At 39.1% G+C, this 25,746-nt stretch overlaps 2 protein-coding genes across 2 annotated transcripts in view; one reads left to right on the forward strand and one right to left on the reverse strand.

The window, feature by feature from the left end:
* sirt4 (sirtuin 4) overlaps positions 1-25,746 on the reverse strand; it is a 700,781-nt gene that overhangs the window by 505,084 nt on the left and 169,951 nt on the right. The gene's annotated exons all lie outside the window — the stretch shown is intronic.
* On the forward strand, positions 455-16,589 carry slc6a1b (solute carrier family 6 member 1b). The gene is made up of 15 exons (XM_031731460.2): positions 455-842; positions 2,107-2,550; positions 2,835-2,966; positions 3,105-3,205; positions 3,637-3,746; positions 4,180-4,312; positions 5,098-5,232; positions 5,845-5,948; positions 6,525-6,649; positions 7,287-7,399; positions 7,636-7,767; positions 9,976-10,078; positions 10,252-10,352; positions 10,733-10,900; positions 13,946-16,589. Exons 2-15 carry the CDS (start codon positions 2,304-2,306, stop codon positions 14,057-14,059), a joined length of 1,818 nt encoding a protein of 605 aa, XP_031587320.1. The 5' UTR covers positions 455-842; positions 2,107-2,303; the 3' UTR covers positions 14,060-16,589.

The following is a 25,746-nucleotide window of genomic DNA, read 5'->3' on the forward strand; positions in this document are numbered from 1 at the left end:
TTTTCAATTTATCTCACACACCCTGACTCCTTTTATTGGCTGGGACCCTCTTATCATGTTTTGCCAGCAGCTAAAGCAGCCATTGGCATCTTCCACTGTATCCTCTACTTTGGAGTAGTTGCATTTGATGCAATATTAGACTACACTTATTTTTACCCCGAGTGTGGCCTTTTTGAACATTTTGTTTCTCATAGTTGTGCATGTGCGTTATTAATGCGTTTCGGTGTTCTAAATGGCAACTTGATGAAATCAAGTTAACTCAAGGGATGACTTTGGGAAAACAGAGGATTACATAAAAATGTTAAGTCTGTGTTATTCATCATCTGGACCTTGAGTGAGTCACAAAGGGAGAGAGGGGGAAGGGGGGGGGAGAGAAGTTGCTGATGTTTAAAAAAACGGGAGAAAAAAAGCTGCAGGAGTAACGATATAAAACCTTGAGACAAGCGGATGCTCCTCTCTCAAACCCGCTGCCATCTCAGTGGTGGAAATGTTGGAGTTGGGGAGGGTCGACTTTGAGGTGACATTGACGCTATGTAGACGAAAGTGAGGATCCTGCGCTCCATGTTACGTCCCTGCTCGCTTCAACTGAGACGGCGGCAGCTCCTTTTCTCCGTCTTCTCTCCCCTCCTCTCTTTCAGCACCACTCCTTTAAGGACAGCACCTCGCTCTCAAAGACGCATTTGCCCACTATCCTCCCCCTTTTCGGATCATATATTCGCTCGCCGTCGCCGAATGCAAAGTTTTCACCGCGGTTTGACTCAGTGCAAGTGAAAGGAAGTTACTTTTTCCAAAATCGGGATATTCCCCCCGGAGAAAGAATCTGCAAAGTAGCGGACTGTACTGTAAGTATTCACTTGTACGGGGTGCAATTTACATAAATTCGAGAAAAGAAATGCATTTGACGTATTTGTTACACGCGAGGACCATCAAGGAATTTGCCATGTGCAGATGTGCTGAATTTGGCACTGCGTAAGGATGTGCAGCTGCACGTGAGGTCGACGAAGACTTTTTATTTCTTTTTAGTTTTCTTCAGGAGCCATTAGCATCTGCTTTGATCTTTCTGTTCTACAGCCACATTTCATGTATGTGAAATTTGAATGTGTGTTATGTAGATTGTGTAATTTAAATACGCAGAAAATGCACAAGCAGTTCTTGTCGCGATGTCTCTTAGATGCAAAATGTCACATTAACCTGGAATAGAAGTGGTGTATTTTTATTAGTAGACTGAAATATGAAAAAATAATACTATAGCTTCCATCTGTAAATACAACCCTGGTACCCCGCTCCTCTCAATTACGCACCAGGTAATAAGGGGGCACAGAGAGCGCACTCTCTACTCACCATTTTAGCGGTCGTTTATTTTGCATTTAAAAATGCTATTTAAAATACAAACAGATGACGTAGATCTTTTACGTTTATTTACCTTTTTTTTTGCATTAATTAAAATAACTATGTAAAATTAGAACTCTATCTCATGGATATTTGATGTAGATCTATATTCAAATTGCAAATTCTGGTGAGTTATTAGCCTCTCCAGGTGATTCATTATCGAGTCTGATTTCTAAATGTGTTTAATTGCTTTTCTCTTGTAAGGGAGCAGTGAGAAGTGGGCCATTGAATTTAGAGCATAATGAATCAAGGACAAGAGCAGGCTCTAAATTTCTGCTAACATGGATTCACTCCAGGCAATCCAAAGTGATTCATATTGCATGAGAAGCTTTTATTTGATCCCGTGGGATTCACAGAACACGGGACAGACTTTTTTCTCACCCCTTAAGAAATGTCACGACATACAGTATATACATATATAAAGACAGCGAGCTAAATAGATATAATTCAAAGAAATATTCTTTCTGTCATTTCACAGAATTTTTTTTTTTTTTTACGAATATTTAATTCCTCTTTAAATGTTTTTTTCCCAAGGAGTTAACATCCACAGTGATCATAGCAAAATTAATTCCTCATTATTAGGGCATTCGTTTTAAGGCTCTATACATAAATATTTTAAATAAGTATATTTGCATTCAAAGCAACTAACAATATCTAATTTAGGAATGTCACTTTTTCTGTGAAATTTATAACTATATTATTATTTTTGTTTTTTAGGGTCACTGGACTGTTGCTAAGGTCCTCGCTTCGCCTCTCCTCCAAATCACTCGCTTTACCCCAGTTTTCGTTTTTTTTCCCTCTCGGCTGTTGTCTGGGAACTGGAAGTACGGGACGGATAAACTGCTGTCTATCTGGACCAGTGCTGAAACCCCCTCTTCTCCACTGGTCGGGACTGTCCGACGCACACCTCGACCATGGCTACCAACGGGACCAAAGCCTCGGACGGACACGTCTTAACGGAAACGGTGAATGACGCGCCCACCACCACGCCAAACGACAAACCCAAAACCTTGGTGGTGAAAGTGCAGAAGACGAAAAAGGAGATACCCGAAAGAGAAACGTGGGGTGGGAAATTTGACTTTCTCCTCTCTTGTGTCGGATACGCAATCGGACTCGGAAATGTCTGGAGATTTCCTTACTTATGTGGAAAAAACGGTGGAGGTAATCAGGAATTCTTGGCAATTTTCAGTATATCCACACACCAAAAGGAGCGTAAAGATCTCGACACTAAAACCTGACAGTTTGCCCAGGAGTTCTTTATTTATAACAGATATAAACTGTATGTCCAGTATAACCGTGCGTAATTGCGCACAGACAAATAGCTGTGACGTGACCTGGGGCGCAGAAACAAAACACCCCTAATATGTTTTATTGGATTATGTTGAAAATTATTAGCATATCCTTTGTCGTCATTTACACACCTTTACTTCTCACCTTTCATCCAGGGGCCTTCTTGATTCCCTACTTTTTGACCCTCATATTTGCTGGTATGCCTCTGTTCTTTCTGGAGACGGCTCTTGGTCAGTACACTTCTATTGGAGGTCTTGGAGTGTGGAAGCTGGCTCCAATGTTCAAAGGTAAATTATATATATATATGTTAAGACATTTTCTAAATAACTGCTTTATTTAGGCATTCAAAGTGGACTTACATGTGTTCCTCATTTTGTTTTATTCAGCACAATTTGACATCACACCTTTATTTTCCATTGTTTCAGGTGTTGGCCTGGCTGCTGCTGTTCTGTCCTTTTGGCTCAATATCTATTACATTGTTATCATTTCCTGGGCTATTTACTATTTGTACAACTCCTTCAGTGCTGTGAGTATTTGATATTTAAAGTCCTACATTTCTTAGCAAATGTAGTAACAGGGCACTAATTCTGAACCTTTAAGGGCCGAGATTTTCCAGACATAGCCCTGTCTGTATTGTTAGTATTACTTTCTAACCCTTTAATCATGAGGCAGGTGCTGTTTGCCAGTATCTCTTATATAAGGCCTCACAGCCCTTAACAGAGTATGACATTTATTACTTCCTTTCCCACATAATTAGTGCCTTACACAAGGTATTGATAAATGCATTTGGCGATGAAGCATTCACTGCTCTGAGAAAACCATGAAATCTCAGTGTCCCGAATGAGTATCGTGGTCTTGGCAGCTTGACAGCTAGAGAGAATAGGCAGTGGGAGAGTGCTCCAAATAAAAGAACCTGTGTGTGTGTTTGTGTTTGTGTGCGTTTTCCTTAAATTTCAGGATTTGCCGTGGCAGACTTGTGGAAATAGCTGGAACACAGATCGCTGCTACACCAACTACAGCATCATAGACACCTCAAACCTCACCAGTGCCGTTGTAGAGTTCTGGGAGTAAGCTGGACATTTCAGTTAATGTTATTAATAGGTTTTAGCTGCACAGTAAGGTTAGAGGTTCCCTTATGTGCATGATCATTACATCACGGGTCATGTTAGATATGGCCATTTGCAGATGATGACTCAGTGGCCATATCCTTTAATAGCAATCTACCCAGGATATCAGCAGAGGAGGAAAATCTGTGCACAAATGATAAATGGACTGAAAAAAAATAATGGATGAGAAAAATAACGTGTGCACAGAAGCACAACTTCCCTTCGCTATCATACCTTTAAGCTTTAAGGATGAGAAAAAAAGCCATGAAAAGACTCTTTGTGAATATCCAGATGCATGTAGGCTTATTTGTGTATGCTTTCATTCATGCTACATATGTGATATCATCAAGGATGCCCTTGTGTATTGTAGTAAGACCCCTTTACTTCCCTCCAGACGAAACATGCATCAGCTAACTGATGGCCTGGAGAAGCCTGGGGAGGTCAGGATCCCACTGGCTATCACACTCGCCATAGCATGGGTCCTTGTCTATTTCTGTATCTGGAAGGGAGTCAGCTGGACTGGCAAAGTAAGTAGAAGAAGAAGGTACAGACATCAGCAGAAACAATGAAAAAGCCAAATATAGAACTGGAACAACAGAACTTTAGATTATTGTTGAAATAAAGGGAGTTACTCACTTATTTTAGAAATTTTGTGTAATTTCCTGTTAGTGTGGGAAAAGTCCTTCACTGGTACACTGTCACAAAAAAGTTAAAAATCATACAAAAATGATTATACATGGACACAGAGACTATCCCTTTGGAATACTCCTTTTATTTTAAAGTATGTTGTGTTATATCAGTACCAACATTTTGCACAATGGCAAACAGCCCAACAGAGTTTGCGTCATCTGTACACTGAGTTAAAGTATGAGATTTCTATTTGCTGTTGCTTGATCTTTATTTTGAAGTCTGTTTTTTTCAGTATGGCAAAAATAGTTTCAACAATTTCCTAACTTTCACATTAAGATCCTCTGCTGGTTCATTTTTATGCAGTAGATTTTATCTTGGCTGACATGATTAGTGTTGACTTTGACAGCACAGTCTGAAATTAGTTCAGATAAGGAGGGAAATAGTGCGCCGGGAGTGTGCTGAACCCAGTCTTTCTGGGGTCACCGTGCCTCTGGGAGATAGCTGACTAGGGCACTATGCTGCTCTGTGTGGATGGTGCCTCAGTAACACAATAAGTTGATGAGATTAACAACTTGTCGGTTTTCAAACCGCGCTCTTGCCTCGCATGACAAATATTCTCGGGAGATCTTAAAGATGGCTTAGAGAGATTATTTTGCAATAATCATGATTTTGTGCCCCGTAGGTGGTGTACTTCTCTGCCACGTACCCTTACTTCATGTTGTTCATCCTGTTTTGCCGTGGCATCTCTCTGCCCGGTGCCTTGGATGGAATCCTCTTCTATATCACACCAGACTTTGACAAGCTTAAGGAGTCTGAGGTGAGGTCTCTGCTCTTTCTGCTCTTTCTGATCATGAATACATGTAGATATTCTGCAGCAACAACCAAAGTTAAGGTTGCTGCAGAGTATAAGACGAGCCCCAAGAGGATGTGTTTTGGTTTTTGGGGTGATGGAACTAATAAGTCAACAAGATTCCAGATACATTTCCAATGATTGCAGAGCTTTAATGTGAATGTCTGTGAATGATGTTTATAACCATGATTGTTCATTGCATGGACAGCAACTACTAGAAAACAAGAAGAAAAGTACCATTATTAGCACAGATCACAAATACTTTCTTTTGCAGTATTGATTATGAGATAATGTGTTTATTTCTGTAAGGACTGAGAAGCTGAGGTCAGATCACGATGCAGTGATGTGACAGTGGATCAAATAGCATCAGGCACGACAAAACAATGCTTAGGTGTTACAGTGCAGAACAAACAGTTTCCCTCTTTGTAGCATTTATGCACATGCTTTCATCAGAGAAAAGAGTCCTGATAATCAGTAAATGAAAATAATCCTGGTCGGTTTTTCAAACAAAAATCTTCTTTTAGCAGCAATTTTTGCACAAGCACACTTACTTGAACCTCTTTTCTGTCTGTGTGTCAGGTGTGGCTTGACGCTGCCACTCAGATCTTCTTTTCCTACGGGCTAGGATTAGGCTCTCTGATTGCTCTCGGCAGCTACAATCCCTTCACCAACAACGTATACAGGTAGGTGAATAAAATACTGTTTCTGTTTATTTACAGCTTGAATTAAATGCCTGTTAAAAAATTACCATCTAACACCACTCACTCATATAATTTATTTATTTATTTATTTATTTATTTATTTTATACGGAGACTGTGCAGATGTCTCTTCCTGGGATTATTTTTGGTTTCCGTGACAGCATAGTGTCTGCAGTGCGTTCTATTTTGGGACTATTTGAGCCCCCTGTTATATCAGTTGTGTCATTATTTTGGCTCCACATAGTGTTTTAGATTCAGGTACACACATTTGGTGACTGTCACAGGCTGTCACCTTATAAAATAAACACTGGTCATCTGCCCATTTGTCTCTCTAGTCGTAAAACTGCTAGAACCCCCCGACCTTTTTTTAAAATCAGGACATTATCAATGTATTCAGCTGTTGTGCCACTGCCAGATGCAAAATGGCTCTCCACCTTTCCCTTTCCACCCCAGCCCCCACCATCCCCCTCCCGCAAGCCTCGCCACAATGTGTGACGGGTTGATAAGGAATTGATATAGGCGTGACAATGGCTGCTGCGTGCTTTGTCTCTCCCCTACAGAGATTCTGTCATTGTCTGCTGCATCAACTCCTTTACCAGTATGTTCGCCGGCTTTGTCATCTTCTCCATCGTGGGATTTATGGCCAATGTAACAAAGAGACCCATCGCAGATGTGGCAGCCTCAGGTAATTGCAATCAATGTTGAAACTCAATAGTAATAATAGACACAGGCAAGAGATAATATAACTACAAATGCTGTGCAAAAAGTCAGCCATTGCAGCTGCTATAATTTTGAAGGGACAAATGATTATTTTTACACTGTTGGTCCAGATTGCTGGGATTATTAGAAGGGAAATACTTTGCAAAAACTCTCTGTACTCTCAGTCCTTTACAAATACTCAGCTTTGACATTCAGTGTACTTTTGTCTCTCAATGACACTTCGAGATCAACTCCTTTTTTTGTTTCTTCTTTTATCAAGTGTTACACTTTCAGTGCTGTCATATGAGCCCAGTTTAAATTTATTGTTTTGACTTCTTTAGTCAAAACCAGATACTTTTAGCTGCTCCCTTATTCACGAGGAGTCACCACAGTGGGTAGCGCCCCATGTTTGGTTTGGAAGATCTTTACACCTGATGCCCTGCCTGATGCGACTCATATAGAGTAACCTCCCAGGATAGGAATCAGGAGCCTATCACTTGCTAGGCAATTGTGAAAACCATTACACTATGGAGCCACTATGTCATAGCCAAATACCACATGTTTTATTAGTGCCCCACTGTCAAATACAAATCACATTATCTCTGATATTTATCTTTTATCAGGACCTGGCTTGGCTTTTTTGGCATATCCAGAGGCTGTCACCCAGCTCCCCGTCTCCCCTCTCTGGGCAGTGTTGTTTTTCTCCATGCTCTTGATGCTGGGAATTGACAGTCAGGTAAAGATATTTCAAGAAAAATTGTCTCCTTTTACCAATATGAAATGCTTTCTAGATCAAAATACTTTTCTAACCTTCAAATAAAAATGATCTAAGTTTTCAGTTTGATACTGCACCAATGTGCCAAAAAACTTACCATTACTCTTTTGCTCAGATACTAAACCTTATCAATGTTTTTATTGTGACAGAAATGTATTGCATAACACAGTTTCAACCTGATTCTGCAATCTCTCCAGTTCTGCACTGTGGAAGGCTTCATCACTGCCCTGGTTGATGAATTCCCCCATGTCCTTCGAAAGCGTAGAGAGATCTTCATTGCAGTCGTCTGCCTTGTTTCTTACATCATTGGCCTGTCCAACATCACACAGGTGAATATGAATGTGCACTAACTCTGAATGTGCAGGCATGTCAAACGTAAGGCTTGTGGGCCAGAATCGGTCCTACACAGCGCCCCCCATGGCCATTCATGCTGCACCACTGTAATTAAGTAACAAATTATTAAACGACAGATGGTTTTTTTTACTACTTACCCTAGAAATGTCTGTACTTTACAGTAAGTCCAAAGTAAAAAAGTAAAAAAGATAAACAACAGGACATTTAATAGGACATTTTCTGTGAATTTATATTTACAGCACAGTCTGGGAAATAAGCAACCAGATAAATTTTAAACATTTATTTTTTTGCAGTTTAAGCTCAAAGACACTAACAGATGTCTTTCACTTACTCTGGCATTTCTTTATCATGTAAAAAAAATGTTGAAATTGCGCTTCTTTTTCTTCTGTTTTCTTCTATTGAGATATTTCAGGGATTAAATATGTAATTAAACTTATTTACACTGACAGATATAGAAATTTCACCCACTTAAGATCAAAGTAGGCTGAATGTGGCAAACAATGTAAATTAGTTTTACATCCCTGCTCTCGTCATTTTGGAAACATTAACAACAACCAGACATTAACCTGATCATTGCCTGCATTTGTTGGGTTCATCTTTACACTTTGTAAAACAGTCATAGGGTCTAATTCTTGAGACTAACATGCCAAACTGATTCACAATACTTAGTATTTACTCCAGTACAAAAAGTGATCCCCCAACATCTACTAGCAAGACTTCCATGTGGTGTGATGGGGTCGTTAAGGGCTCTGATTTGCATATCATATCAACATATCCTTGAGAAATGATAAAATGGCTTTAGTCTAGTACAGTTCTCTCCAATTTCTACATTTTCATTGAAACTGCTGTGCATATTCAAGGAGGAGGAACCCCAGCGCTTTGTTAATCACATCACAAGGTCACAAACAATTTATTAAAGTAACCTGATTGTCCGAGGAGGCGATTATCTCAAAGTTTTCTCGACACATTCATTCTCCTTAGTGAACGAGCCTTTGTAGACACTTCATAAGCTTCTAAAATGTCACCTTTACACTCAGACTGTCTGCTGATTTCATTTTCGGAGCACATTCATCCTCTCCCAAAGGAAAACAGCCCTTTGTTTCTCCTGACCCCACATTCACTGCTATTGTTGTACTCTCAGGACAGCCATACTCTGCAAATGTGATTCAAAAGCTTCAGTAGTTCCAAAATCACTAGTATATTTTATTATTTCCTCAATTATTTTCAGTCTTAGCATTTCAGTATTAGTCACAGCTCATTTATGAGTGAATGACCTCCGTGTGTAAGACCAAATTTTCCTGGGGCTTATGCACAGTGTGCTATTTTAATCCCATTTTAATCTACAAGAGCTGTTTTAACCCAATTATGACTGTAATTAAAATAGGTGTTTTGAAGAGAAATGTCATTGTACTTAATCATTTGTCTTTTCTACTATGCTGGATTTCATTTTGTGTAATAAAATGACATTTGAGGGCTTAACACAGTTCTATCAACTATTGTTTACACATAGATATTTAGCCATCAAAGTTTATTTGAACATATTGGAATTCCAAACTCTGCTTCTTCTATTGACACACACTGAGTAATTTCCCTCAGGTAACATTATGTTAAAACACTTCAAAGATTTGCAGCAGTTTGAAATGCAAGACAAAGAAAATGATAAGCAAGAAAAAAAAACCAAATTGTCAGCAATATGCAATAAAAGCTTCTGTATCTCTTGAGCTATGACAATTCAAGAGCCTGCGCTGTTCCTCTATTCCAGTCACATTGGATTTCCATCATGCTACATGCACAGCACGTTATTTTATGGCAGTTATCCTAATCGCTGTTCCAGGCAGTATGAAGTATATCAAGCTTCAAAATGTGGAAATGGACAAACTCCAAGAAGTTGTCTTGAGCTGGTCCCTAGAATGACTTGATACCTGCAAGGCACTAAAGGCTGGCACTGTTTTTAAGTAGAAATTTGAGCCATATTGCTACTGTGTGCACCGCACAGTAGGAGAAACACAGCTTTTCACAAAGAATCCAATTAGAGTTCTGAGTCCATCAGTTGGATGTTTAACCGTTTATTGTCACTCTTGATGTTACTTCACTGCACTAGTTTAAGACTGTCCTGCACATGCCTGTAAGTGCTTCTTCCATTACTTCTCCTTTATCATCATGTTCTTTGCCTCTGTTTTCAGGGTGGACTGTACGTGTTTAAGCTGTTTGATTACTATTCAGCCAGTGGGATGTCCCTGCTCTTCTTGGTCTTCTTCGAATGTATCTCAATCTCATGGTTCTATGGTGAGCCAAACAAAAAGGTTTTTTTTCTCCATCTTAGAACAGTAAGTGTTTTCTGTCTTTTAGCTGCCAATTTGGTGTTGCTAAAATGCCAAGCTTTGACATCTAAGACTCAGATGGGAAACATATAAATCTACAGTGTCATAATGATAAAAAATGCTTTTTTGGGGTTCCAGGTGTGAACAAATTCTATGACAACATTGAAGAAATGATTGGCTACAGACCTTGTCTCTGGTGGAAGGCCTGCTGGGTTGTCTTTACTCCACTCATTGTGGCTGTAAGTGCGGCAAGCAAAAGCATAACAGAAAAGAAAAATAGCACTCGACTGTGGTCAGTATTTTGTTTGAAGGCACTCTGTATATTGCAAATGACTGGAACCATACATATAAGAAAAACTGTGCCATTGTTTGATGATTGCTCTCTGTCAGCTTGATGGCTGGAGTCTATTTCTTTTCACCAACACTTGATTTAATGCTTGTGTTAACTTGCATTTAAGCACCATCATCCAATAGTGTGTCCAAACCACATCTGTATAAGACAAATATAGGAAATAGTACAACAATTTGCAAAACTGTTATCTCAGCTTAAACGTTATGCATGGTGGCAGCATATTTGCAAGCATAATTAGATCTATTCTCTTGTTCCTCTTGCGTACAGGGAGTCTTCTTGTTTAGTGCAATACAGATGGTTCCTCTTACTATGGGCGACTATGTGTTCCCTGCCTGGGGTCAGGGGGTCGGCTGGTGCATGGCCCTCTCCTCCATGATTCTCATCCCTGGCTACATGGGCTACATGTTCCTCACACTCAAAGGCACATACAAAGAGGTAAGACAAATATATTAATGCTTGACGTTTTTAGTTGTATTTCACAAATTTTTATAATTGCCTGCTTTACACTACAAAAAATAATATCCTTTTCTTGTTAAGAAAGCAAGTGGGATGTTATTATATTTAAAGCTATGGTATAAATACCAAGAGTGTACTGCTGACAAGTAGCTAAAGATATACCAGCATATAATGCATCACTATACCCACCTCTGAGCTTTTCACACATCTAGTAGCTTTACCCTGGACTCTGTAGCTGGATAAGCCACACTGAGTGTTTCAAGTGGATTACTTCTTATGCATGATTTTTTTTGCACAAGCCAAACTGATATTAGCTCATACAGGATGTAAGGCCATCCTATATGCAGATAAAGAAAAATACAAGCCCAAAGGATTTAGTGAAAGATCCATTTTAACCATGTATGGAAGTTTAGATAAATATTTAGGTCACCACAAATGCAGTCTGCTTTACCAGAATATACTAACCCATGAGCTCTATTACCTTTACTTTTTATTATTTTCATAATGGGCAGCTTTGAAAGTACTATGAAAGGATTATAATTAAGGGCCAAACAGAGAACCTGTGCAGGCACCAGTAGTCTTCTATTCTCCTTCTTCTTCTTTGTTCACTGGCAGTTAGTTCCCTGATTCTTTTTACCGAGTTTAATGGCTTTGCCACGAGTGCTCTAGCGCCACCAGTGGTTCAGATTTGGCGATATGTTTAGGCACATAACTTTTAAAAAACACAAATGAGGCAAATTAGCTACTCTTGGATTCCAAAGAATCTTAATATCACCATAACTTTGGGAGTACGTATTCTAGCATAAGGATGTTTATTCTCAGTGCATTGTTGTTCTCCTTTCATAAGTCCTTATGAATTCTCCCACCAACCTTGACCTTGATAAAATGGCCTTGAGTTCAAGGAAATGTGATTAGGTAAAGGAGATAGGAAGTACTTTTGAAACACAGTCAGCAATGCAGGAAATACCAACACGTTCTCAAATCGTCAGTATATTACGCCTCGGGAGTGAGAACGGGCTGCATCTGACCAGTAAACGGTCGTACAATAACAGTAAAAACAGAAAAACTTAATCAGAGTCAGTCAGTAAGCACAGAAGGCTTCTATTTCAGCCTATGCTTGCTCTATTGTCATCCATTCATCAGGTCTGGCTGCACAAACTACTCTAACCTTGCTGTGGCTAAACTAGGCTCAAGGACACAAATGGAGTTCATACAATACAAAGCGTCAGACAAGCGGGTTCATTGTCACAGAACTGCTGCTGAGTTTTCCTTATGCCCAAGAAGGTCTCCTAGTGCCTCATTTCAGTGAATAAAAGAACAAGACATTCAGACAAAAAGGCATCTGCTGGGAATTTGCATGTGTGACCATTAATATTGCTAAAAGCTATGTCAACGCCTATAAGAAGGTATAAACTTGCAGTTTCTGGTATAAAACTATAGAACTGATCAGTTTTCCCTGATCAGTTCTATAGCTTTAGTAGTGTTTTGTTTTTCTATGATGTTGGATGAGAGAGATATCGCCCATAAACAAGAATTTTTGTGTGGTGTCTCTGGAAGGTCCCAAAGCCAGGATATGTCTGCTTGTCATGTCAACCTAATTGATGCAACCATGATAAGTGATTTCATTGAAAGGTTTAAAATAAATACAGGCTACAGTTTTTTCTGATGTCTACAAAAATTGTCAGAGGTGATCTTCAAAACAACCCTCTGACTTTTCTATCCGTTTGCCCCTTACAGGCAATTGATATGAAAAAGGAAATTATACTGTAGCACAGCAACTCTTTGATAAATTAACATCAGTCTTGGTGTACGCACTATGCACTTTTTTCTGAGTCCCTAGAAGCCATGCAAATGGTAAAAAGACGTTTTATTTTCAATCAGTGCTAACAGCTACACCTTTAACATAATCAGATCAAACTGACATTGTGACTGTACCCTGCTGAACTTCTTGGCCCCCTCGTTGCCGCTTGCAGCTATGTTTTGTAATTAATTTTGTAATTTAGCAGCCAAACGATGCTCCACACTGAAAGGGAAAAGGATGAGCATAGCGAGTGTGACTTTGCTCCATGCATTATAACTGTACAGCACCACTGTAATTCAATGGTTTTATAATGAGTAAAACACACTAGCATCCTGGGCAAAGTAGTAAATTGTCATGAAGAGTAGAGCAGTGATAAAAGGATTAGTGAAATCGATTTTTAATTAGTTGTGTTAAATCATTTCTGATAGCTGTGTGCTGTAACAGTGGCATTGACATACAACAGCCATGAAGTCCTCAGTAAATGATGTTTATACGCAGGGCAGTGCCACGCTGCATTTTCACTGACCTGATGTTATAAATCACTGTAAGAGAATACCTTTTCTGGTATACTATTTACATCAACAACTTCTTGATTTGCAGTCATCCACAGTGAGTCGAATAAATAGGCTTACAGATAGTCTCTTAGTCTCTTCTGACAGATATAGCTTTATAGTCACCACTGACAGAATAAATGGGCGATAATTGCAGACAGTGGAACAGAGGCTATCAGAGGCGATGTGCAGGCGTCAGATCCTGCAGTAACAGCTGATGGCTGATTGTCTAATTGTAGCAATCAGCAAGTTGATTAGTGCTCTGCACCCAGCCGAACACTTAGTTTCACAAACACTCCATACTGCAAAGCCCTGTTCCAGAGAGCATTTTTTACAAATTCACCAAGGTTTAGTAAGTTTGGCCCATTGAAGTTTGTTGGTGTCATTTGTAGGATTCACTCTCTAAAGGTATATTAATTCATATAACTTTATCTCAGGTTGGAAAGCGCACACATCTCCCTTCATAACATCCAGCAGAAGAATGTTTACATCAAAGCCTAAGGTCATTTATCCCTTAAGCTCACAGCTGCATAGCTTGTGTGGTTTGTTAGAGCTTTTGGATTTGAACAAAGACTTCTCAGCGATTAGGTATAGCAATTTCCTGGGTTGGACCAGTGATGAGAGTTTTTTTAAATTGCATTATGTTAACTGTGGTACCGATCTTCTTTTCAGCGTCTGCGGATGATGATCAAGCCTTTGGTACTGGTGAAGGCTCAGGAAAATGGTCCAGACCAGCAGACAGAAAACCAGAATCAGAACCCTGCTACTGAGGAAGCCTACATCTAAAAAGGTCTGCTCTCTGTCTCAACAGCCAGACTGGCACTCCACAATAGAAGAAACGTAATCAAGGTTGGGAACAACCACTAGACTTTTATGTCTGCTTTTATTCACCTACCTCCTGGGGACACGTGAAACCAACCTGATTACACAGTTATTTTTAGGGGGTTTTCTGTATGTTTATTTGTAAAATACAAAGTTATAAAACTTATGATGACAAGCAAATTATCCAGCAAAGTTATTGTGATATTATGAATTTCATTATGCAAAAAAGTTAGCCTTTTTAGAAAAGGAGATGTGACTTAGTAAAATACTGTATATTGAATATATATAATTTAAATTTGGGGCCCATGTTGATTCAGTAGTAATGTGCTTTGAGTAATCTACTAAACTCCAACTATTGTACAAAAAGGTTATCGGTAAAATGCATTTTGCATGTCCATGAAATAAATACATCAAAATAAATGCTGTGTAGTAGATGAAAACACAATTTGAAAGTTAGCAAAGTGGAAATGGAATATTGAGCAATTTAAGGCAAGGACAATGTGGGAATGTGCAACAGGTAAGGCCAAATTTGCTTTTATTTTTAAAACAAATTTAACTAGACTATCAATCCCCTGCAAATCCTGCACTTCACCTGAAATGTTTACTACCCGTGTCTGGGGCTACAACTGAAAAGCACAAGTACAGTATGGAATTTCTAAGTGTCCAATTTATTTTTGGCATAAGTGAAAACTGTGACTACAGCAAAAATAACATATATAATACATAGCAAGAGACTGTTATAATTGTTTCTTTGTTTTCTAAAGAACAATAACTTTGTATGTTGTCCAAATCTTTTTTGTAGAACAAGTTTTAGGTTATTTTCTATGTGTGTGAGTGAGAAGGACCAAATTAATGCTCTGAGAGTGCTGACCCACTGAGCATTTATGGATTAAATAAAGAGTCTAATTAAAGTAATTATTCGAGAATCCCCTTTTGACTCGGTATAGAGCAGCAGGGTAGTGAAAAGAGCAGTCACCCACAAGCACAGTTTGAATCTGTAAACTAGTACCTCTAAAAATAAAGGCGTAGCCGTTACAGAACTCCTACATGTGCACTGCATGTAAAGTATTTCTTTTGGAGAGTGAACATTAGGAAAATGGTGACCTTTCTTCAACTGACACTAATTAAGTAGAAGGAAAAGTGTTACGCTGAAGTAAAACAATACTAATTCAGAGTTTAAACTGTGAGAGCTAATAGGCTGCAGTGTAGAGTGCGAGATGGATTTCTATCATTACTACCATTATTCTGTCTGGAATCGTTTACTTGTGTATCTATTTAGTAACCCACTTCTCAGGAACAAAGGTGGAAGTGACCAAATTCTCTCAGATACTACCACGATACACTGAAACAATGAATGCTGTATTAAACAACAACAAGTGTGAAAATTGTCATTTTTTTCCCATAAATTCAACATGCTACCTGAAGCAGCAACAAAACATAAGGTCGCAAACCAGAATGAAGACTTCACACATACACATATAGACATACATATATATATATATATATATATATATATATATATATATCTACTTGGGTACATTCAAAAGCTGATCCAAATTCCTGCCTCTTTTCTGTGTGCTATCTGCTCTGCTAGCATATTTTCTTTCACTGTGTATAAGCTGTTATGGCCTTCACAGATTTTGGTAGAAGCCATAAGTTGTTCCTATTCTGTCTCATATTTCCAATACAAGAAATGGGCAGAGAAACTTTGGCACAGACACAGAACAAACTGGCTGAAGTACTGTTAACAGGACATAGCCAGATGCTTTATAGGCCAACACCACCGAAACTACTCCTTTTCATAGGGTGAATAAAAACCTATTATAACATATCAAGTTGCTCGGCAATATGAGTAGATCCTGACTTTGTGACAGACCGCAGATATCGCTGTATTACTACGAAGAAGGATCAAGAGAATTTGCTTCTGTGGCAGCTATGCGACAGGAATCAGGTTGAACCAGTCCCATCTTTTCTTTTATTTATGTTTTTTTTTTCAAAGATGTGTGAATTTAAATGTGCAATGACTAAAGGGTTCCGTGAATTTTGTATAAAGTTACCATATTGCAGTTTTCTCTCTTGAATGATGTTGTAAACTGGACTGTGTAATACATGTATCTGTGAATGTCCGTACAACCTGGATTTTTTTTTCCTTTCGTCTAAATGTTGAACAGAAAAAAATGATATAATTTGCTGTTTTCTGCAATAATACTGTCTCAGAAACTAAAGCACATATCTCTCAACTGTAAAAAAAGAAACTATGAAGATAACAACAGAATAGATTAATAATAAAGAAGATGATAATAATAATAATAACAATATTGTAATAGAAATGTCTAGTCAGAGAATATTGTTTTGTATATTTCTAGCTGTTTCATGGGCCTAATGTAAAATATTATATGTAAAAAATATAATAAATGTCTAGATGGTGTTATATGAAAAAGCATGATTGCAATATATGTTATCTGCAAAATAAATAAAGTTCTATAGATTATAATGCCTGTGTTATGTGTTCATTCTGTTTAAAGGGTAGGTGAATAAAAGTCCACTTCATTTTAAATGCTTTCATTTTTAAAAATTGTTTATTTATTGTGGAACTATGCAGGTGGTTAATTGTGGAACAAATTGTTTTATGAAAAACATTTTACCCTTAGAAAAAACTTAAAATATATGATCAAATTCATATTATTTTCTGTTTCTTTCTATTAAGAAAGATGTTATTGCACATTACTGACCTGTTCAGTACTATGGTAATTTTTTTTTTGCACGAGTTGGTGAATATGCAATCAGCTCTGTCACTACAAGAGATGTTTGCTGTAAACATTCCTGATAGTTTCTGACAAAATGGTTCATGCCTCAGTAACATTCTTGTGACACCTGCACTGAAAGCTGGGCCAGCACAGACACTACAGCTATTCCGGCTAAAAGCCAGTTCCTCCAAGCCACAATGTACAATACATCTCTCTGCTGTTATCCAGTGGTTAACCTACATTCATTTCAGTCCAAATAATCATCAAATAGACAAAAAATGCACATAGAGAAGGAAGCGTGGGAAGAGGACACATCGTAATTTAACAGAATTTATGACGAGGGAAGACCAATGAGATTAGAACAAAATATGTGACAAAATGATATTTAAATAATAAATGTAACCTTCAAATATTTGGGTTTTTTTAAAATCACATTTCCTTTTTTGTTCTGTTTTTTGTTCAAATTAGCTCTAACTTAGTCCGAAAACCATAATGAAACAGATGTAAATGTAGTTTGGAGTCGGCATTTAGTGTCAAGGCTATGGACCTGTCACTCCATAAAAGAGCACACAAAGCTCAATATAGCAAAGTCTGGGGGTAGCGCTTCCACAGGAAGCCAGTGTGCTTTTAACTGCTTGTCTGATAATGAGATTGAATCTCCCTTTCCAGTCAAATAATTGCAGCAAGCTCCAACACAGAAAATCCCATCATGGCCCAATTTTTGCAGCAATTGACCAAGTGAGGATACGTAAGTAAGTAAGGCATTGTTTCAGTTTCTAGCTAAAATCCAGTTCACGTCTTTTGAAAACACACAAAATTCAAATGAAAAAAATCCTTGGAGCCTGATTCTCCTTAACCAAAAAGACAGGATATGGAAGTAACTCTGTTCTGTATAGCCACTGTTTGCCCCTACAGCAGCAACATTAAGTGATTGCAATAGCAGAGATTTCATGCGAGCAGTGCAGCAGGAGGCATGAGAAATCAAGACAGAAGACAGAGTAGTGAGAGGTTCAAAACATGTCCCAGCACAAAGCGTACATTGGATATATAATGCAGCAAACATTGTTTGTCATGTGAGCACGGCAGCAAATGCCATTCATCATCCTAAACTAGTCAGAGGCTTTTGGTCAGCTTAAGTATGTGGGACAGAATAATGTGAATGTAGAGTATGTAAAGCATTTATTGTCCTTGTGTTGGTGGTAACATCATCACTCCTTGCAGCATTTTTAATGTCCCTTCAGAGCTTGTGTTGGGCTTGTAGCCAATGCCAAATGTGAAACCATTTACAGTATATGTGCTTGCAGCTCAGCCATTTTAGCCTTTTCCTTAGCAAGTATACTGCAAACACACACCACTATTAATAATAATAATGCATTGGATTTATATAGCGCTTTTCAAGGCACCCAAAGCGCTTTACAATGACATTATTCATTCACGCTCACATTCACACACTGGTGGAGCCAAGCTACGGTTGTAGCCACAGCTGCCCTGGGGCAGACTGACAGAAGCGAGGCTGCCATATCGCGCCATTGGCCCCTCTGGCCAACACCAGTAGGGGGTAGGGGAAAGTGTCTTGCCCAAGGACACAACGACCAGGACAGAGAGGCCAGGGATCGAACCGGCGACCTTCCGGTTACAGGTGCCCTTCCCAACCCCCTGAGCCACGGTTGCCCCTATTGGTGGTTAAACACTAGTCACAGTATTACTGTTTCCTTCTGAGAACCAAGTATAACTCCAGGGTTTTGGATTTGGTACTTTATAATATACTATCTTGTCATTGACATTCAAGGTAGGGTTAGGTCTTCATCACCATGCTAGCACACAAAAACAAAGACAGCAGCTTATACTAAAAACACCTATGGCCAAATTGGACTCAGTTTAATTCAATTCAGTTCAATTCAGTTCTATTTATACAGCACCAAATCACAACAACAGTCGCCTCAAGGCACTTTATATTGAAAGTTAGCCCCTACAATAATACATACAGAGAAAAACCCAACAATCATATGACCCCCTATGAGCAAGCACTTTGGCGACAGTGGGAAGAAAAAACTCCCTTTTAACAGGAAGAAACCTCGAGCAGAACCAGGCTCAGGGAGGGGCGGCCATCTGCTGCGACCGGTTGGGGTGAGAGAAGGAAAACAGGATGAAAGACATGCTGTGGAAGAGAGACAGAGATTAATAAGAAGTATGATTCAGTGCAGAGAGGTCTATTAACACATAGCGAGTGAGAAAGGTGACTGAAGAAGAAATACTTAGTGCATCATGGGAATCCTTCAGCAGCCTACATCTATTGCAGCATAACTAAAGGAGGATTCAGGGTCACCTGGTCCAGCCCTAACTATATGCTTTAGCAAAAAGGAAAGTTTTAAGCCTAATCTTAAAAGTAGAGATAGTGTCTGTCTCCTGAATCCAAACTGGAAGCTGGTTCCACAGAAGAGGGGCCTGAAAACTGAAGGCTCTCCCTCCCATTCTACTTTTAAATACTTTAGGAACAACAAGTAAGCCTGCAGTGCGAGAGCCAAGTGCTCTAATAGGGTGATATGGTACTACAAGGTCATTAAGATAAGATGGGGCCTGATTATTTAAGACCTTGTATGTGAGGAGCAGGATTTTGAATTCAATTCTGGATTTAACAGGAAGCCAATGAAGGGAAGCCAAAACAGGAGAAATCTGCTCTCTCTTTCTAGTCCCTGTCAGGACTCTTGCTGCAGCATTTTGGATTAGCTGAAGGCTTTTCCAGGTGTTTTTAGGACATCCTGATAATAATGAATTACAGTAGTGCATCCTAGAAGTAATAAATGCATGAACTAGATTTTCAGCGTCACTCTGAGACAGGATATTTCTAATTTTAGAGATATTGCACAAATGGAAGAAAGCAGTCCTACATAGTTATCTAATATGCACATTGAAGGACATGTCTTGGTCAAAAATGACTCCAAGGTTCCTCACGGTGTTACTGGAGGCCAATGTAATGCCATCCAGTGTGAGAATATGGTAGATACCATATTTCTAAGATTTTCAGGGCCGAGTACAACAGGATTGTGAACACTCAGTTATTAACCTAACCTGAATGTCTGGAGGAAATCTGAGCACCAAAGAGCATGCAAACATCTGACAGAAAGCCAAACCTAAAATGTTCTTGCTAACTGTAACAATTTGCTTCCCAACACATACAAAAATTGTAAAAACTGTAAAATTTTGAATAATGGTACCAAATGAGCAGCATGGTGGTACTGGTGAGCATTGTTACCCCACATCAAAAAGGTCCTAGTTTTAAATCCCAAAAATTTCTGGAACATTTCTTTGTGGTGTTTACATGTTCTCCCCCCAAATTTTTATGGATTTTTTCTGGGTACTCCTGCTTCCTCCCACTGACTGAAACAAACTGGTGATTCTAAATTGGCTGGGATAGGCTCAAATCCCCCCACAACCCGAATTAGAAACGCAGTAGAAAATGCATGGATAGTGCCTCAACATAGAGTAAAATGCTCAAAGACGTATGTATGCATGTATGCATGCATTTATTTATTTATTTTAGATTTCTTGATTCATTAGCATTGTGCAAGAAAACAAGAATATTTTATCTTTAGTTTTACTGCAGTGGTTATGACTATATCAAATTTATAAACATATAAATAAAAGTCATGTTTGCTCATGTAAGTAAGCAGTGGTGTAGCAGACGTGTTAGTTGTCGTGATGGCACAGATATGAGATAAGCAACGCTGACAGCTCCAGTCTAGCAGAGGTAGTAGCAGTTCAGAAGTCACCTCCAGGGCTCCAGCAAAACACAGTGAAAATGGTAATCTGTTTTTCCTCCCTGCCAACTTGGCCAAGGCTCCCAGTAGTATGCATGCTCTCCAGTGAAATTACTATCAGAAAAGGATTTTTGTTTTTTTCATGAGAAAGATGCTGATATGTTGCTGCCAATTGCAGTTTACTTTGCAATGGGAAACATCATAGATGTGAACATTTCCAATTTGTTTCACTTGTAAGGTTATAAATACATATTAGGACATAATAAAAAAAAAATAGCCCTTGTCATGTCTTAAAATGGGGTAAACACAGCCTCAGATTAACACCATGTTATTATTTATTTAACAAAAACGAAGCCAAAATGCCAAAGTATTGAATGAAAAACTAAATACACTTAACAATTCAAAACCTAGAACCACCTTTAGTAACAATAACTTGAAGTACTCTCTTTCTGGATATCTTTATCTTGTTTACTCTTGGTGAGGTTTTAATTGCATTTATTTATGCAAAGCTCTTTTAAGGTCTTGATGCATGCTCAATCATCCAGGTTAGTAAATCCCCAAAAGTTGATTCTGTTCATCTAGACGTAACGTTTTTAGTGGGAGAAACGTTTCGTCACTCATCCACTGAAACTAGCACCACTGAAGGGACAATGGGCTGGGAGGTCAGTTCCTTGATCATTAATATGCAAATTCCCATGACCATTGATCAACAACCACTAATCAAAGCCCACTGACCAATGGCCATGAGTACCATTCACAGAGAGTTGGGAAATCTCTGCAATCACAGCATTGTAAGATGGCGAAAGATGTACCCTTAGGCCCCCTCCTCGATTCAGAGATGGTCTTTCCCTCTTCACGTAAATGGCCTCCTTGACTCCGCGCTCAAACCAGCGTTCCTCCCTGTCCAGGATGTGTACATCCTCATCATTGAAAGAGTGTCCACTGGCCTGTAGGTGTAAATAGACTGCAGAGTCCTGGCCTGACGAGGTGGCTCTTCTGTGTTGTGCCATCCGCTTCACCAGAGGTTGTTTGGTTTCCCCGATGTATAAATTCTGGCAATCCTCCTGGCACTTAAGAGCGTACACTATGTTACTCTGTTTGTGTTGGAGGACCTGATCCTGGGGTGGACCAGTTTCTGGCGCAGTGTGTTTTGGGGTTTAAAAGCCACAGAGACCCGGTATTTAGAAAAAATGCGTCCCAGCTGTTCCAACACATACGGGATCACTACGGGTTTTCACTTAGGCAGCAGTTGTCCTTCTCTCCTGGATCGGCTGGAGCTTTCTTTAGGTGGCTTCCCAGCTTTGACAAATGTCCAGCTGGGATAACCACATTTACTCATTGTTCCTTCAGTAGTGCTAGTTTCAGTCATTATGCAATGTACTGTTTATAAGATTGGGGAAACCTGGAGTCAGCTGAGACTGAAGAAGTCACTTGGATGAGTGACGAAACGTTTCTCCCACTGAAAACGCTACGTCCAGATGAACAGAATCAACTTTTGGGGACTCTTTTAAGGTCCCACAACAACATTGCTTCTTCACCCTTTCCTAGGGTTAAAAGGGTTCATCTGATTTGTGGGTTTTTTTTCTCTAACTCTCTAAATCAACTTGACTGGACTGTTGTTGTGAATTGATGCTGTATAAATAAAATTGAATTGAACTGAATTGAAGGATATGATTTATAACAGCCGAGGTTTACATTAAATTAACAGCCTCTTTTATTTGATATGCAAAAGATAGTTTTAGCCTTATTTACAACATTAGGCAATCTGAGAAACAGGAGAAAAAATACATTCAAAGTAGTTTAAATCTGTCAATTTCATAAAAGCTCAGAAAGTGCAAGGTTTTAAGTTTTAAGTTTGAAAAATTAGACATATTGATGCTCATCAGAGAAAAACAAGGGCTTTAGACAGACTTTAAAAACTATAGACCCTCCTACTAGCTCCTCCTCAAAATTAGAGGGATCTTTCAACAAATTGTTTGGCCAGTAGATGATCATCAGAACATAACCTGCTCTGTACCATTAAGTTACCATCAAACAGTAAGAGCGCAACCTCACTAAGCCTTTAATTCTGCTTATAGGCCTCAAGTCACATTTTTTTATGATTTTGTAAACAACAGGAAATGATGGTTATCCCACTGATGGGGACAGTGAAAATGCGTCAATGCAGTTTCAGTATTCTGTTGTTTATTTGGGGTGATATGTTTAATATTTTCGTCTATTAGACATAAACTGAGGTTTTAAAGGCTATCTAGTGTACACTGCCAAACATCTCCTTCCTGTATTACCCTGAACCAGTGCTGAATCAGGATATTAGTGAGTCTTCTGTTCACCTTAACAAACAGTGTGCTGATAGCATATCAACTCCCAGCAGAGAGAGACAGACAGGCAGGCAGCAAGAGAGCAAATGCCCTTATCGCTGCCTGCCATATGATAGGATTAGCTGGAGTGTTGGTTAACAAAGCATTAATGAACAGTTTTAATTGCCTGCATGAATTCCCTGCCAAGCACCCTGAACTACACACAAACGCACACATCATACAGATAACAACACAGGGTTGTGATGTGTTTTGTCCCATCTGAAATTGTGTCCAAGTGATAGAAAATTTGCATTCATGACTCAAGTACAGTCACAGTATTACTGCTGTCGTTCCATTCTGTTTGTATATACAGTGTGCCACAGAGCATGGGTTTGAAGGCATTCATTTAATATAACCTCCATTCACTCCTTCACGCAATGCAGACTTAATTGAAATCAATATTGAAATCAATGTTTTTGATAAGCTCCCGGTGCCATGTTACGGTGCAGCTTCTCTGCAGTCACAGGACTTCCAGCTGTCGCCTGAAACCCCCTGATTACAGCAGGGCAGTGAACAACTTCTTCCATTTATTTTGCGCTGATAATGCTGTTATTTACCAAACTTTGCCATTTCATCTGCCTACTATTCTGCATATGAGGCATATAATCGGCAATGTCTGCAGTGACATATTTCTGCAATTTTATTTTTTATATACAGTGCTGCTTTAGTGATTTTATTATATTTTATTCTTAGGTAGTTATACGTATTTGGGTATCCAAATTTCTCCCTTTCCTCCTTCATCAGTAACACTGTGAAAGCTGTTCCCCTTAGTTAAATACCTTTCTCATTACAGACATTTTCACATGTCAAACAGTTTAGGAGGCTCAAACACAAACATCCTAAAATGGTCAGCAGCTTCTGCACTTCACCAGTCATGCTAATAATTAACTGCTGGTCTAACTGCACAGCCCAAACAGACACAGCATGCCTCTGATACGGCACTGACAGAGGAAGGCTAAAAGTATGCCACACTGCAATCAACACAAGATTTCAGCATAATCGCAGGAAAAGAATACTGAACTTGAGGTAAATATTTCAGATTGTTGGATGACTAAATACAGTCTGGCATCATGAAACGGCTTATCAGCAGCACGATAGTTGAATTTTGCATGTTTTCTCAATTCCTTGGCAGAAGGTTCTTGGTTCGAACCTGTTGGCTGGCTGGGCAGGCAAGGCCTCTTTGTTTGCATGTTCTCTTGCTTTATGGTTGCCTTTGTGGGTTCTCTCCGGGTACTCCAACTTCCTCCTACAGTCCAAAGACAGGCATGTTAAGCTGATGACGTTTAACTGGCTGAAAGTATGAATGACCAAACAGTATTGTTCCAGATAGATAGCTAGATGGACGGATAGATAATTTAGTGATCCCACAAGGGAAATTATAAGCAATGATGGAAAGGAATGGATGGATACACAGATGCATGCAGTCACTTCTGGCAGCTAACCATCAGAAATACATTTCCTATCCAGACTCACATAGTTATTTTAATAGTATTAAATGACAAGATGATAAGAAATGTCTCGAGCAAATGTTTTCAGAAAAGATTCAGATTTGTGTCAAATTTTACTCATTCAAGTTCAAAAATTAATGTTTGAAGATGCACACAGTAGATTTTATCTGGATGGAAAGGATTAAAATGAGTTCATCAGAGGGACAGCTCAGATTGAGTGATTTAGAGACCGAGTTAGAGAGGCAAGGCTTAAATGGACATGTGCAGAAGAGAGATAGTAGATATATTGAACAAAGGATGTTGGGGATGGAGCTGCCAGGCAGGAAGAAAAGAGGAAGACCACAGAGGAGGTTCATGGATGTAGTGAAGGAGGACATGCAGAGGGGTTGGTGTGGCTGCAGAAAACGCTAGGGATAGAGTGAGATGGAGGCAGATGATCTACTGTGGCAACCCGTAAAAGGAACACCCAAAGTTCAAAAACAATGCTTATCCATGTGTATTTAATTGTGTCAAGTGGGAAGTGAGAGACCAGTCTTACTATGAGCCTAACATTTTATTTGATAAGAATTCAGTATCAGCAGGTAGGGCTTTAAACAGAAGAACTTCTGTGTGTTGGAACAAAACAAGAAAAGAGATGGTGAATTTCTGGTGGCAGCGCCTCCCTTCTGCTCCCACAAACAAGTGAAGCGCCCCAGTAGAGAGTATCATTGCCTCAGCAAATCCTCAACCAGAGAACCCAACACATCTCTTCTAGCCTCTTAGGCCTTCTGCCATGCCACATTTATCACCAAATGTACTAGCACTGATAGCTCGACACAGAGGCAGCCCCCTTTCTTTGTGGCATTTTCTTTAATACAGTGGAGAAAACAAAAAGATACAAGGTGAAAGAAATACATGTTTTTTATGTGAGACAGTATGACATACAGATAAGGACAAGCAATTCATAATTTACATATTCTCTCATTTGAATATTCATTTTCATTCATTTTTATTGCTAAGTGATTATTCTTAAAGACATCATGTGCTAAAACCTTATGATTAGGTCTTCACTGAGTCAGAAAGCATCACCTTATTACTGAAGAGGGTTTAATTAGTGTCCCATTTACTGTCAAGAACCATTTCCTTGTCAACGCAGTGCTCTCTAACTTAGACAAATTGTTAATGTGTTTGTGTCTCTCAAGGAACATCATGTGCTTGACACAGTTTTCAGACTATTACCCATACAGCTTACATAAAAGTTCAGCTAAACTAAAGATAGCAACCTTTAAAAAAGAGAGAAATGAAGATTTTAATAAGGCAGAAGAATGAAAAGTAAATGTTTGGAAAATGGGCACCGAATGT

This window comes from Oreochromis aureus, linkage group 5 (assembly GCF_013358895.1).
Source record: "Oreochromis aureus strain Israel breed Guangdong linkage group 5, ZZ_aureus, whole genome shotgun sequence".
Classification (NCBI taxonomy): domain Eukaryota; kingdom Metazoa; phylum Chordata; class Actinopteri; order Cichliformes; family Cichlidae; genus Oreochromis; species Oreochromis aureus.

Coding starts and splice junctions, on each gene's coding strand:
- slc6a1b (XM_031731460.2), top strand. CDS start 2,304: ATGGCTACCAACGGGACCAAAGCCTCGGACGGACACGTCTTAACGGAA. Junction 3,206..3,636: donor TGTACAACTCCTTCAGTGCT/GTGAGTATTTGA, acceptor CTTAAATTTCAG/GATTTGCCGTGGCAGACTTG. Junction 3,747..4,179: donor GCCGTTGTAGAGTTCTGGGA/GTAAGCTGGACA, acceptor ACTTCCCTCCAG/ACGAAACATGCATCAGCTAA.